The 16,352-nt window shown below is 34.0% G+C and overlaps 1 protein-coding gene across 2 annotated transcripts in view; it reads right to left on the reverse strand.

Moving 5' to 3' along the window:
* Nucleotides 1-15,571, reverse strand: part of LOC139482376 (uncharacterized) — a 36,594-nt gene extending 21,023 nt beyond the window's left edge. Inside the window, exons 1-2 of one of the 2 annotated variants that reach the window (XM_071266240.1) lie at nt 15,278-15,571; nt 2,247-2,521 (exon numbers count right to left, since the gene is read on the reverse strand). In XM_071266240.1, coding sequence (XP_071122341.1) covers nt 2,247-2,521; nt 15,278-15,344 — 342 coding nt within the window. In that variant the 5' untranslated portion in view covers nt 15,345-15,571. The remainder of the gene's footprint in view (nt 1-2,246; nt 2,522-15,277) is intronic. The other variant, XM_071266247.1, reaches the window with a different exon arrangement.
* Nucleotides 15,572-16,352: the final 781 nt, after the last annotated feature.

Here is a 16,352-nt window from a genome sequence, read left to right on the forward strand (position 1 = left end):
TTATATAAGTATAATAGTCCAAGGTATACTGATTTCTTGCACTACAATATAATAGTTATTACGGTGAGGTTTAATTTCCTGTCATTTATTCATCATCCAAGCACGAACTTCTATCAGAAAAAAATATCTCTGTAAATTAACCCAAGTTTCAGGTATAGAGATGTGATCTGTTTCTGTGACATGCGCTTGACCATCCACAAGAACCTGCGGTCATCCGATGTTCAGTACTTCAGTACTTTGATTTAAATAGATATAGGAAGATGTGGCAATGAGACAACTCTCCATCCAAAAATCATTTTAGGTCAATGTACGGCCTTCAACACGGAGCCTTGGCTCACACCGAACTACAAGCTATAAAGAGCTCCAAAAGACTGTTATAAATTTATATTATGTAAATAAAGAAATTAAAAAAGCAGAAAAGAATTAAGGGTCCATGTGCTTGTTTTTGAGATACTAGTATTAGCAAATTGAAAATTGAAAATTTGGCTGGAAATAATTCTATCTAGAATTTTTATACATATAACATTGGCACCTTTTTCCTTTCTAAAACGATGAAAAATTAACAAGGATTTTATAAGATTTTCAAAGACGACATTTCAAACTATCTATAATACTAAAATTACGAGGTCCAATTTGTCAGCCGTCATCACGTAAAAACGACGAATCAAAGAATTCAGCTTTATATATAACTTATATAGTACAAAGGTGTAGATTAAAAATTACACCACTCAAGGCCCTTTTGTTTTCCACGTAATTAATATTGCCAATAATTAAGAAGTTCCGGGTCGAGTCCGATACCGATGCCAATAGTATATTTCATGTTACCTATCCTTATCTGTACGTTCTTCATCTAACAGGTGCACAACCAAACGGTGTATTTAGGATTATGCTATATACACGGATCATAATCACAGGGTTGACACTACTAAATTCAATCATTGTCAAATTGTTACCTATTGTAGTATTTTAATCAGTAAGACTTTCTAAGATAAAAATACGAAAACTAAAAATCTGGACTAAAAATAAGGTGTATATAGGAACCGTTTTCAATTTGTTAGCAGACATGACATAAAACAGTGAATCAAAGAATTCAACTTTATTTATAACTAACATAGGACAATGCTGTTGATTAAAAAATACTCCATTCCAGGACCTTTTGTTATCCAAATTATTAATATTACCAATAATTGATAAGTTCCAGTTCGACGGGTTCAAACAGAAAGATTTGAAAGCAGAGAAAAGTGTGTATCTTATAATCGGCATAACTTTATCAGATAAAAAATAATACTAAAATAAGGCTTGCGCATAGTTATATACTTTAATTCAGTCACGAACCCTCGATATCACGGGTGTGTTCTAGTATGTACTAAAATTATGGAAAGATCAGTAGGTGTAAGTCGGCAAAATGTTTAATGGCACTACATGGATTAAATCAGAGGATTCCGAATATCTCAAACTATACCCCAAAACAACTGGAGCGAACGTCCGTATGGGCATACGATACAGTTTTGATCCCATATTGAAATTTTGCTGATAATTTGCATATCGGCTATTTTTTTGCCTGATTAAATCAAATATGTAATAAAAAATATACCTTCATGTGCTACTTTTTGAGTAAAATGAGGTCCACATTTTATATATTTGCTCAAAATTCGGATTTGTGGACGTATTTTTCCTTTCGACATAAATACATAACTTTTTTGTTTTAAAAGATAAACACACGCTGTTTTTTTGTTAAATTATTTGTAAATTCTGTTTTATATAAATGTCCTTTAAATTTGTGTTTTTCAACATACTCATATTTATCAAATGTTCACGAATGTAGTAAAAAAACCTAATGTTTTGCTGCATATTGATCAAATTAAAATAACGTAATGTTTTGCTGCATATTGATCATTATTAAAAAAAAATGCACTATTTACGTTTTCATAAAAATTGGCACATATAATCTTCTTACGTAATCAAACCAAATGACATTTTAAAACAGAGGGGTCCATGAACTCGTTTTCAAGTTAGGTAAGTTTGAATGATAAAATGATATTTAAAAAAAAGCTATAAATCAAACTTAGAAGTTATCTTAATATTCTGTTTAAGCAGTTCAGTTATTTAATCCACTCCATTTGAATGCAAACAGTGTTTCAGTTTCAAATAAAAATCTTGCTCAATCAAAGAAGGGTAGCAAAGACCATAACGACAAATGTTCGATTTTTACGGAAGAGAATTTGGAAAATATTATTGAAACTTACTCCTAATGTTTCATCAGTAATGTGCCGGACTATTGAACTGGAACCAAGCTTCGTGACATATGTTGGAGAGGCATCAGTAACTTTGATATCGCCTAACGCCATAATTGTCACATTTGTAGATGGCAAGAGCTCTATACTAACGGCGCTTGTCGTTCCTGCCGGAAATGCTACTTTGACTAACATTTTAGTCATACCACCAATGTATACTTCAACCTCATCAAATCCAGTAACAAGATTGACATCAAGTGTGAGTTCTGCCGGAGGAGCGCAATCAACTAAAATACAAAAAAGTTAATATAACATGAAACGAAATAAGCAGCAAGCTACTAACATAACATGACAACTTTTATTAAAAAATAATAACCCGTTGATTTCCGTGAAAACATAATTATCCTCACTGCGACATTGTATTTTTTTTTTAGATTTGGATTTTTAGTAAAATAACATGCTTAACAAACCGATATTGGACTCAAACAAAAAAATCCGATCCATCCACAAATGAACAGAACAACTGACTGAATGAGTTATGCTTGCACTACATCCAGTGGCAAGTATTACGTAAATATAAAGGACAACGTCATGTAACGGAGATATGAAAATACACACTATGTGCTTGACCGACCTATCGGATCGAACTTTGTATCGTATAGTCTCACTGTTTGCAAAAAGACATGTAATAAAATTCAGAATGTAAATGGGGAATATTTCAATGAGACAACAACCCGACCAAAGTGTAGATAACAGCCCCAAAGCTTTATTACATTTGTTTCCCAAACAGGGCCGTCATTCATTGCTATTATTGCTCTCTCGTCCCACATTGTGTAGCTGACGAGAAGCCCAAACTACTGCGGGTATTGCATCCCACATCCGATTAAAGAACCCTACCGTGATATCATGGAGCGGTTAATATTTAGGGGTAAATCTATATTCGATGGCAATCATAATATACAATATAACATGTAGGGGTAAATGTATATTCGATGGCAACCATACTATACAGTATAACATGTAGGGGTAAATGTCTATTCGATGGCAACCATAATATACAATATAACATGTAGGGGTGAATGTCTATTTGATGGCAACCATACTATACAATATAACATGTTGGGGTAAATGTTTATTCGATGGCAACCATAATATACAATATAACATGTAGGGGTAAATGTCTATTTGATGGCAACTATAATATACAATATAAGATGTAGGGGTAAATTTTTTTTTCATTTTGAACCAGATATTCCTTCAACAAAAACAAATAAAACTATGTATGCTATATTATTATAGCTTTCAATATGTACATCTTATTTATTTGTTAACAGTTTTGCGATTATTGATCAAACATCTATAATACTATAATTACGAGGTTCAATTTATCAGCAAACGATGAATCAAAGAATTCAACTTTATAAATAACTAATATAGTACAATGCTGTTGATTAAAAATTACACCACTCCAGACCCTTTTGTTTTCCACATAATTAATATTGCCAATAATTAAGAAGTTCCGGGTTGAATCCGATACCGATACCAATAGTATTCACTTGTTGCTATTACCTTATATGTACGTTCCGCATCTGACAGGCGCACCACCAAACGCTTTATTAGGATTTTGCTATATACACGGGTCGTAATCACAGGGTTGACACTACTAAATTCAATCACTGTCACATTGTTCCCGATTGTAGTATTTTAATCAGTATGACTTTCTAAGATGACAATACGAATAATAAAAATCTGGACTTAATAATGCGTATAGGTACAGCATGTACAGTTTTCAATTTGTTAGCCGGAATGACGTAAAACAGCGAATCAAATAATTCAACTTTATTTATAACTCTTAAGGACAATGCTGTTGATTAAAAAATACTCCTTTCCAGGCCCTTTTGTTTTTCAAATAAAATGAATAAAATGAATAATTCCAATAATTGATAAGTTCCAGGTCGACGGGTTCAAACAGAAAGATGTTGAAAGCAGAGAAAACTGTGCATCTTTTAATCGCCATGACTTTATCAGATATCACGGGTGTGTTCTAGTGTTACATAAAAATCACACGCACTTAAGGAAATTGAAATAAGCAAACATGTTCAAATGCTTTCAGTTAAACACTACATTTTTAATGGAGCAAGCCGATCAGATAAAACCTGTGAACAATTCAACACAACAATGTACATCGATTTGAGTGCTTTGTATCGTGAATATTGAATGATTGTGTTTTTGCGTCAATGATCAAATATTTGTATATCTCCATTAATGTTTACTCTTAGGTATTGAAATAACAAAAAAGGTTACTTGATAATCAATTAAGGCTTTAAGATACGCAAAGCTCTGTACCATGTTGTATGTAAATAAAACTGGTTTTGTTTATTTAAAACATGCTCATACCCTTCCAAATGGTTGTGCTTAAAGAATTTAGAAAATAATTGATAAAACGATCATCGACTTTATACTTGTTACTGTTTTAATGTAATTCTTTAATGGTCCTTTTGGGTTTTTGCTTTTCTGTTTACTTAAACCAGCTATTCAATTTTAGAATGTTTGCATGCGATGGTACAATGAGTTATCAGATTTGGTGAGAGTCGTCGACCTTTGCACTTACACACTGCAGTCATACGTAATCGTAAATAATGTTAATGCCATGCACTGTTTTTGCTTCTGGAAACGATTTTAATGCCCCACCTACGATAGTAGATGGGCTTTATGTTTTCTGGTCTGTGCGTCCGTTCGTTCGTCCGTCTGTCCCGCTTAAGGTTTTTGGTCAATGTAGTTTTTGATGAAGTTGAAGTCCAATCAACTTAAAACTTAGTACACATGTTCCCTATGATATGATAATCTAATTTTAATGGCAAATAAGAGTTTTTACCCCAATTTCAGGGTCTATTGAACACAGAAAATGATAGTGCGAGTGGGGTATCTGTGTACTGGGGACACATTCTTGTTCATAAATAAAACTAGTTTTAAAACAATTTATTACTATTTGATTGTATCAGGTCATATTTTTTATAGATTTGTTAAAAGATTTTTTTTATTACATTGTCAAACTTTGAAGAAGAAAAAATATAAACAAAACCAAATTCAGAAAATATTCAAAAGGATGACCATTTATGTAGTAAGAATGTATCCTTGTCTAATTCTGAAATTTGAAACAAGGATATACTGAAGAACATGTAAATAAAATTACTTATTTAAAAATATTGATAAAGATATTACAATCAGGAATCGGGGAGGGGGATAACATTGGAAAAAAAGTTTACCAAAAGACACTGTTGAGAAATAATTTTCCAACGATGGAGGCAGCTTCGGACGCATGAAACATATATAACGTGTTGTTTTCATTTACTATGCACAGAAAAGTGAATTGGAGTTTATACACATCGGTTCACTTGCAAATTTTCTGTAATATTATTAAAAACTTTATTTATAGCAATTTTGAAAGTTACATGTTTATTGAAATGCTTAAGTAGACAGGAAAATTTGCGGACAATATGAATTTCTTGATTTTTGTTGTCTATTTCCAACCTCAAAAATGCAGATATCGAAATGAAGAAGTTTCTTTTTTCCCTTGAATCAATTTTCTCTCAAATTCCTTTTATTGATGTTCTCAATATTAAAAGTGGATGCATGATTTCTTTATTCATCATTCAGACAAGCTAAAATCATACAGCATCAAAAGCCAACAAAACGTGTCATTCGCAACATCGCATGCTGCATCATTTATAGTCGCTGATCAAAGCTTGACAGAAACCGTTCATCTAGTTCCAATAATATTCAAATAAATACTTAATTTACGCGTTAATGATTAGAATACAGAAAATAAGTATAACCGACGTCCCGCTACGTCGCGGATGTCTCACATTGAAACGTTAATAAGGTGTGTAGCCTGCACAGAAAAATAGCACCAGCATTAGAGAAACAAGTGAGCAATACAAAGAAAATTAGTGATAGTCTACCACATGGGATTTATAATTCAAACTCTATAGAGTCGACTAAAGGTGTTGTTAGAGTCTCACGTGAACGCACTGGGGTTGCTTCTAGGAACAACTCTGCCGGGTAACAGAAGAGTAAGGCCATGACCAAGCATAAAAAAATATGATTGGTTTGACGTCATTCACCGGTTGCTCGAGTTTAACCCTGGCCCATTGAGAGTTGGACCCCGACATGAGGCGTTAACTCGAGAGGTTCTAGCAAACCCGAGTAAGTAATGTTATTTCGAGAGCTTCAAGTGAACTCGGCAACATTGATTTAATCTAAACACCTTGAATATCATGAAAACTAGCTACACTGTCTACATCACCTTCTGTAATTACTTCAAGGTTCATTTGCCCATTAATCGGTAATGGTGGCCAATCTGAGGTATTATACTGTTGTGCTTCCAGTTTTTCATTATTTTTTCCTTTTTTTAAAAATAAATATTCGGTCTCTTTGTTCAAAAATAAGGTTCATCAAATAGTTCTTATTGCCAATAATCTATAATTTATATCGCTCATGCATGATGTTAGGTAATATATCCGTAATTACAAATACTTTAGTAAATGACGTCTTGACAGACTGTCACCAATCACAACACGACACCGCATCCAGCTTATCATATTTTAAAATCAATTTTACGCTATTATAATATGCACAGACAGAAGAAAAATCAATTATTGAGGTGTTTTATGTGTATTGTCTTTTTGCATTTTAACTCCCGCTCTAAAAGTCTTGATTTTTCATAGTAAGAAATTAAAAGACTAGTGGAAACTGTCATTTTACTTCAATTTAATTTTATGTTGTTTATACTTGAACAGTTCCCTAAGTTGATACCTGGAATAAAATTCTGTTCGAATCCTAAATGGGTGATATAGGTTTGGAATGATTTTTAATTTATATATTATGAAAGTTGAAAAATAAAATAAAAAAGTCCTAAAAATCTGAGACAACTAAAAGTAAAATACTCGAAATAATAATAATAAAAAAATTAAAAAAATACATCAAGCAACTGCCTCAATTAATGTATAAAATATCAGTTTCATTTATGAAATAACTTAATATTTTGTTTCAATCTGCTTCGTTTCAAATTTCCAAATTGATTTTTAAAAACTCCATTAATGCCGTATTCACAAGGCACTTGTCTATGAAAAATAAATTACCCCTATACCATAATATGACACTAAAACACATCTCCCTCACCAAAGGTGTTTCGAGAACGTTCTAAACAGCAAAATGAAAAGGGGAGGGGGCTGCTTCGCCCCATTTCCTATATTTATATAAGTTAAAGAGTATTTTTTAGAAAAGTACCTGTAAATTGTAACACCACAATGATTGAATATTTCTTGACAAAGTAAGCACCTATCAATTTTAATAATGTTATCTGTACCCGCCTATAACAATTCTTAGAAACAAGTACCGCTGAAATATAACACTAGAATGACGATTGAATATTTACTGACAAAAAGTAACCAAAAACACCTTTCAATTCTAAAATTATCTGTACCCCACACATAACAAAAGCAACTTCCAAAGATTTATTGAGTCTGATATACCGTTTGTTTGGCTCTCAGTAGTTAAATGTGGCACCGTTAAAGTCCACAATTCCTCTTAAGTCCACAACACCGCTTAAGTCCATAACAATTTTCCGCTAAAGTCCACAACGTCGCTAAAGTCCACAAACTTTCCGCTAAAGTCCACAAAATGACCTCCGCTAAAGTCCAAAAGAAAACGCCGTTAGAGTCCACAATAGCAAGTTCCGCTAAAGTCCACAAAAAAGCACCGTTTAAGTCCACACCATCTTTTTATTGTTAAAAACATGTTATTCGTTATTTTTATCCCGTTAGTACAATACAAAACATGGACTTTTCTTCTCGGTAGTATTTTTTTATCAGTTTGATACATGAAAAAAGTACAATATCTGTATATGACTTTGTTCCATTAATTTTAATCTTTGTATTATGATGATGATGGCCAATTTGGACCTCATTTCTAAAAAAAAATGGCACTCATACCACATCTTCTTATATCTATGTATAATTGACGAAATTTTCCAGTGAATGACATAACTCTGAGCTTCAAAGGTCCCCAAAAATTAAAACCATTCAAACAGGAAAACCTTACAGGAAATCTTCAAAAGAGATTAAAGAAAGAAAATTAACTCTGAAAGCGATACCGTGAACTTTGATGTGACGTACATTTTATCAATCAATATGACTTAAATATTGTTCAACAGTTGTTGGTGTTCGGGCTCAATGCAAGATGAGCGTTCCTATCGCCTTTATTCTATATCCACACCCTCAAATGCTCATAGACATTGAGAGCCGCCGTGGTGTAGTGGTTAGTGCATCGGACTACTAACACAAAAGTTCCTGGATCGATTCCTGTCTGGGATGAAAATTTCAGGGACTGAATTTTCGGCGCTCCCTTGACACCATTTGCGAGTTTGGTCTTGAGGAAACGATGATAGTCCGTCGGAAGGGAACGATAAATGGCTGACCCGTGTTAAGAGAGAGTCATATATCATGCACGTTCAAGACACCCTTGTAGATTTCGGAAAAGAGCAGGCTAATGCCGCTACAAGGCAGCACTCGCACCCGCAAAGTGGAAAGCGATTAATATAAGTTGCAAAACTTGTTTCCCAATCCACTATAATTAAATATGTTTAAACTAGACACTTATTTTTATTAGTTCTGGATTTCTCAACACACAAATACATCGGGAAGTGAATGAAACTTTTGGTGAAACAGAAATATATCTTGACCATTTTAAGCCAAAATTTACTTGTCTATGAGTTTGCATTAAAAATTGAGGATTAATGCGCTTCACAGCATACTAATTTAAGATTTCCAAAAAAACAGGGGTTATTTCTGGAGTACTTCTGTTCGAAGGTCAGTTATTTTGTTAGAAGGCTTTAAAGGTATGGTGAAAATTAGCATGTAGAAAGCTGATACATGTACAATTCAGGATATACCTGGTTTCTATGAAGTTAAACTTAAGGTAAAATATTTAGAAATCTGTGAAAATTGCAAAATTTGGTTGAACAGATAGGGATTTTAATTGGTGGTCTGACACCTTTTGATTAAAATCTTACATGAAATAGTCCCAAAATATTTGTTATGAATAAACAGCTGCGCCATGAGCACATGATACGTGTGAGAAGTTTTATGCAACAATCTTGAATAGTTTCTGAGATACGGCGCGACATGTAAAAAAAACCTTTTTTTTACGAAAAACAGCGCAGTCCCACTAGGCCACGATTGCACTAAGATCTGTGAAAAAAATGAATATTTTGACGATCGTAGTGCGATAGTTCAGATCGCAGTAAGGTCGTAATACGGTCGTGCTGAGGTCTTCGTGATCGTGATGAGCGTGACCTACTTTGAACATGTCCAAAACAATCGTAGTGCGGTCATGGCAAAATCAGGTCGTAGTAGAAGCGTAGTGACAGCGCAGTAAGGTCGTGGTAAGATCGCAAAGGTCGCTGTACCATCGTAGCGACAGCGCAATTCTTGTCGGGGAGACTTCGCTACGATCTCACAGAGACTTTACTACGACCTCATTACGACCATCACTATCTTAACCGGACCCAAACACGCTTCCACTACGACTATACCACGTTTATACATGCTTATATCGCGCTGTTCAGGATCATAGTAAGATTTTAGCACGCCCATGCCGTCCTCGTCAAGCTTTTCTTACGACCCGACTGTGTTCATACTACGATCCTCATGCTCATTGTCATTATCATACAAAATTTATAAAAGCTCTCCAGCTTTTTTTTGTCTGTATGTAATTTGAACCTCTTGTCCTTTTCCACCAAAGGCTTAATCATTCTTGACACATCTGTGTCATCCCTACTACCGTTCACTAAATCATCGTCACTTGATCTTATCAATGGATCAGAAAAAAAAGGTGTGATTCAGGTTGGAGTGGTCAGTCCGACATATTGGCAATCATACCACATCTTTTTTTATATATATCTTCTGGATCATGATTCGTTACTACCAGATCTCACTCTGCCTCTACCTCTACTCGTACCCTTACGTAGATTTTGGTAGCATGACTGTTTTGTTTTCGAGAAACTCTACGTATCATGAGAAATAGAAGGAATGAGTTGTAGTATTTATATGGGACACAATGTTGACGTTATTGTTTGGAGCGTAGTAAGATCGCAGTATGAGCGTGGTATGATCGTAGTATGGTCGTGCGACGAGCGTGTTATACTCGCAGTAGAAGCGTGGTAATATCGTGTTGCAATTGCATAAATCGTGGTATTGTCGTAGTGAGAACGTGATGAACGTAGAAAGATCTTGATAAGCGTAGTGAGGTCGCGGAACAAGCGCGATGAGAACGTTGTATAATCGTAGTGGGATCGTTGTAGAAGCGTAATGAGGACGTAGTAGAATCGTGAAAGCAACGAAAATTTACATTTTCATGCCGCTCATATCGCGACCTCAACACGATCTGAATTTATTTTAGATCGCGCCGAGCGTGGTGTGATTATGGTTTAGTGGGACTGGGGCTTAACTCTAAAAACTAAATTTGAATCATCACCAAAAACATGAAAAATGTGTCAAAGCGACAACAACCCGACAATAGAGCAGACAACAGCCAAAGGCCACCAATGGGTCTTCAATGTAGCGAGAAACTCCCGCACCCGTAGGTGTCCTTCAGCTGGCCCCTTAAAAAATGTATAGTGGTACAGTGATAATGAACGTCATACTAAACTCCGAATTATACACAAGAAAAAAAAAGAAAAAAAAAGTCATACAAGACTAACAAAGGCCAGATGCTCCTGACTTGGGACAGGCGCAAAATTGCGGCGGGGTTAAACATGTTTAAGAGATCTCAACCCTCCCCCTATACCTCTAGCCAATGTTGAAAAGTAAACGCATAATAATTCGCACATTAAAATTCAGTTCAAGAGAAGTCCGAGTCCGATGTCAGAAGATGCAACAAAAGAAAATAAATAAAATGACAATAATACATAAATAACAACAGACTACTAGCAGTTAACTGACATGCCAGCTCCAGACATCAATTACAGATCTTGAACAAATGTTTACTCAAGAATAAAAGAGTATGATATCTAGATAACTTTTCAGAAATGTTGTCTATTTGATTGATAAAATCGCAAAACAAAGATCAAATTGATGGTTATAAAGCAAATAATATAATCTTTTCATTCATCAAAAATATAATTTATGCTGACAAGATATACTTTTTAAGAACAAAAGTCCATGCTTTTAATTATATCTATAATATCGGGTGTGAAACACAGAAAATTGATCTTTTGATAATACAAAAAAAATGTTTGGACTTTATATATAATTATCGGTGCTTTTTTGTGGACTTTAGTGGAACTTGTTATCGTGGACTTTAACGGTGTTTGTTTGTGGACTTAAGCGGAGGTCATTTTGTGGACTTTACCGGAAATTTTGCTTCAGGCATAGATAACCTTAGCTGTATTTGGCAAAACTTTTAGGAATTTTGGTCCTCAATGCTCTTCAACTTCGTACTTTATTTGGCCTTTTTAACTTTTTTTGATTCGAGCGTCACTGATGAGTCTTTTGTAGACGAAACGCGCGTCTGGCGTATATACAAAAATTAGTCCTGGTATCTATGATGTACTTTAACGGCGTTGTGGACTTAAGCGGAAAATTGTTGTGGACTTTAGCGGTGTTGTGGAATTTAGAGGAATTGTGGACTTTAACGGTGCCACAAACCAAATAAAACATAACTAGTGTATATATATATATGGATTTCAATGAAACTTAAAACATAAATCAGAACCTGACTTCGTAAGACGTTGCATCTCGGCTGACGAAATAAAAACATTAAGTAGAACATAATAACATAACTGGACAGAAACGCAGAATGGAAATTCGAAGATCTAGCAGGGAATTTCGTTATCTGCAGAAATTCTGTCTTGAATAAAGTCACTTTCAAATATTTACTTAAATGGATTTTGGACTGATATAGTTGTGTTACTCTCAGTAAACAACGCGTTGAATTAATCTTTTTGAACACTATGAACAGACGTGGCTGGTTGCAAAGCTTACTCGGCGGCTTCCTTAGATATAGTCTAGCTTCAAAATAGGAGTACCCGGGCAGCTACATGTCAATTACTGCATTTATTACCTTTGTGGTTGAATGTGGTGCATATAAATATCCCCGTGCCAAAACATACCCCCAGGGATTCATATTTTGTTCCAATGTCACATGGGAACAGCAAAATTAATTTCTGAATATTAAAGGATCCCGATCATACAGAACTTTCTGATAGCGATTTGTTTTAAATTTCATAAAATGGAATTATGAATGACTTTCGTGTTATTTGAATTTCTGGTACAATGAAACAAACCGTTTACCACTGTCATATCATTTACCTTGCGAAAACAAGGCGACAATACCAAAAGGATATATAAAAGCACAAGTCACACAAAACACAGAATGAAAAAAATCAAGACTGGTTAGCACGAAACCCACCAAAACTGGTAGATCTCAGGTGCCTCGGTAGGATAATGTAGATACTGCTCCACACGTGGTACCTGTCGTGTCACTCATGTAAGTACAATACCGTCGATAATTCTAATTTTGTAGGTCACAGTCGACAGAAGAGGACAGGATTGTGGTTACGGCAGTTAAAAAATACATATGGTTATCTCTGAAACAAGTTCGATAACGTTCAACCAAATCGTCACTGCCTGGAACTTTTGTTTAAATGGCATCCTTTTAATCAGTTACACGCTATCAAGGAGGTCATTACATGAAATGCAAGCTCTGGAGTTAAGTATAAACTTGGAAGATATACACTTCATATACTGGTGAATGCTGGAACTTTGCAACATAGAAATGGAAATTTCACAATTCGGAAGCTGAAATCTTCTGCTTTTTCGTAAAATCTTGTTTTAAACCGACCATCATTATCGATATCTAGACTTTTGCCAAGAAAGAAGGCAGACTTAATTGTGTCTTGTTTTGTAAAATTATGTGAAAATTTGTGTTTTTCTCTTGTCGATCTTACTTAACATTTCCCTGCTTCCCTGTTTGTAATCCAAATTTATGATGTTGAATCCCCAATGATTGACTTGAAATCTCGAAATAAGGTCAGGATTGGTATTCTTCAACCTGGCAGTAAAACCAAATATGCTAGTAAGAGCGTCTGTTTTACTTTTCGGGATGCATAAATTCACAGCCACGTATAATCGAAACGAGTTCATGTAGGCAGAGTACTAGCCTCTCTCTCCATTAAAACACTTTCGACAACTATGGAGGGGTGTAAAGGCAACCTGTCGAACGCATATTTTTTTTTTTTTTTTTAAATTATACATACTTTATTGAAAACTTTCACATTTGTTAGTTTGATACAGAAAGTACCGGTACATTATCCCGGCCTCGTTAAACATTAGATTGTATATTTAGAAAAATTGTTAGTAATTGTTAGTACTCAAAATTATAAAATATATATACAGTATATTATTGTGTATCAATTATTTCAATGTTAATCAATAAAGTGAGAATTTAATTTAAGAGAGTAAGTGAGAATAGAAGAGAAAATAATAAATAATTAAAACACAAATGCAAAACAAAAACAAAAAAATAAAAAACTAGAGAATAAAAAATAAAAAATAAAAAGTCCTTGAAATTTGGAATTTGGCAGCAGTATTTTTTTCTTAAGATACAACATTAAATAAATTTGGCAAAGTTAGTTTTCCATTGTAAATAATTCATACAAACACAAAACAGATATTAGATCTAATGTATATGCATTTTAGGCACAAACCAAGAACAAAAGACAATAAACAATAAACAACATATAACAGTATATTATATAAAAACATATATGTTGGTGTGAGAAGGCTAAAATAAAATGCACAATAACATTATATATGGTAATGCTTTTTTAGTTGCTTAAGTGTAAATTATTCTAATAATGGAAGCCAGGGGTCCCAGTAGAGGTTGGCAATGTGAAGAGGCTTTGTTTTAAAAAAATATATTCTTTTCTAGTATTAGATTTTCTTTTAGATAGTTTTTCAGCCCTGCAAAATTTACTTGATTTTCACAGTTTTGTTCTATAGATAAAGAATTTTGATAAAAGTATTATTAAGTTTTTTATTTTATTATTTTCTGTTTTTCCTAAATTTCCGAATAAAATTATATCCATGTTAAATGGAATAATTATTTGTATTTGGTTATAAATCCAGTCCATGAGTCTTATCCACAGATCTGCTATTTTATGGCATGTCCAAAATATGTGTTCAATATCTTCAGTAACTTCATTGCAGAAAGTACATTTATCGCTTTGTTTTATTTTTATCTTAAATAAAAAATTTATTTGTGCCCAATATTCTGTGTATTATTCTATATTGGAACCAGTCGAGTTTGAGCTTTTTGTGGAGTAAAAAGACATATTATGCACAGTTTTCCAATCAAAATTTTTGTTGAGTGTTAAGGACCATAATTTATGCATATTTATGCTCCCATCCATAATACCATTATGTTCTGGGGAGAGATGGAATTTCCATCTTTTATCCCGGTCTATCTACTACTCCTAGGCAGATTTACTTTTTATGTTTAATACAATTTATTCTCATCCACATTATACATGAACTATTTGCCGCATCACTCAACCAATCACTCAATTCTGAATGTATCTACTGTTTGTTCATCTCTACGAAAGAAATCCTTTTGCCGTTCATCGTTCCTAACCCCTTCCTATTTATACTTAAACTTAAATCGCCCTTCCGATTGCAAAAAATAAAAATATCTTTTCAGGCCATCCATTTTAATCAAAGTTCTATAAAAGCAAGATTCCATTTAAAAAAGAATGACTCTTTTTTTAAACTGGGCTTTGCTTTATGATTGAATCGGTATATTGATCCCCCTGTATTTATTGCTTTCCGAAATTAAATATTAAAAGCAGAATTGAAATAATTTTAAGTTGAACACTAACAAAAGGTGGATAATCAATAAACAATGACCGTATTCAATTATTCTTAATAGAGAATTACAATGGTCCGCATAGAAACAATAATTTCAATAAATTATGATTTACTCACCAAGATATGTCCATGACACAATCATCAGTAGACAAAGCGGGGTATACAGACCCGCCATTTTCTTCATCGCTCACAACTATGTCGCACCGAGGTTGCTGATCCTGGATAAAACTGTCAGCTAACCTGTACAGGTATATTGCATTGCTTAGCAACCGAACCACAGATAGTCAAAGACATATGACATTACATATTGAAATTTTCAAACATGAATAATACATAAAATAAATGAAAAGATGGAATTTAAAATCAATAGTGCTGAGGTGTGAAACAATTCTTTAAGGATGTTATTGATTTTTACCTTCTATTTTGATGTGTTTTGAAGAATTAATATTTTAATCTGTTCGGATAGTAGCGCTTTAAAAGAGAATTTTAAAATCCATATTTCCGTTTCTGTTTGTTTAATTAGAAAATATTGATTCGGCTATAGCTAATAGTTAAATTTTCATTAAATATAGAATGATACTGATAGAAAAAGGTCCTGGATAATGTTACTTCCTATTTGGCAGCGCCAGTGTGTGTGTGTGTCTTCGTTTCTCGATAGACTGTCAGCATCGGGTTGTGTACACCACGGGGGGGTGGGGGGGGGGGGGTCTCAACATGGGATTTTGGGTACAGGTGTGCAGCTGGGATTTTAAAAACACCCCCCATTCATATATTGAATAATTGTGAAATCCCTACCTATACATATATTTCACAGCGAAATCATAACCCATTCATATATTTTTGACCCATTGATATATCACAATCGGTCAATTACTACCTATTGATATATTTCCTCGGTAAAATTACACCCCATTGATATATTTGACGGATCCAAAAAGGGACCCATTCCAGCGGCACATATGTATATACCTTTATATAGGAAGAGACCCCCCGTGGTGTACACACATATCTTACTAACGACTCTTCTTTAACTAGGAAGAATTTAGACGAGCTTACACCATAAATATGTACTACATGACTGTATTTATAGTATTGGGCACTTTTCGCCGGACTTTAACTTTTAGTATTGCGCAGAATGACTAAGCATTGACTACAAGCAAGTGCACCACAATCTTATTTGAATCACTGAGAA

The sequence above is a fragment of the Mytilus edulis genome, chromosome 1, assembly GCF_963676685.1.
Source record: "Mytilus edulis chromosome 1, xbMytEdul2.2, whole genome shotgun sequence".
Classification (NCBI taxonomy): domain Eukaryota; kingdom Metazoa; phylum Mollusca; class Bivalvia; order Mytilida; family Mytilidae; genus Mytilus; species Mytilus edulis.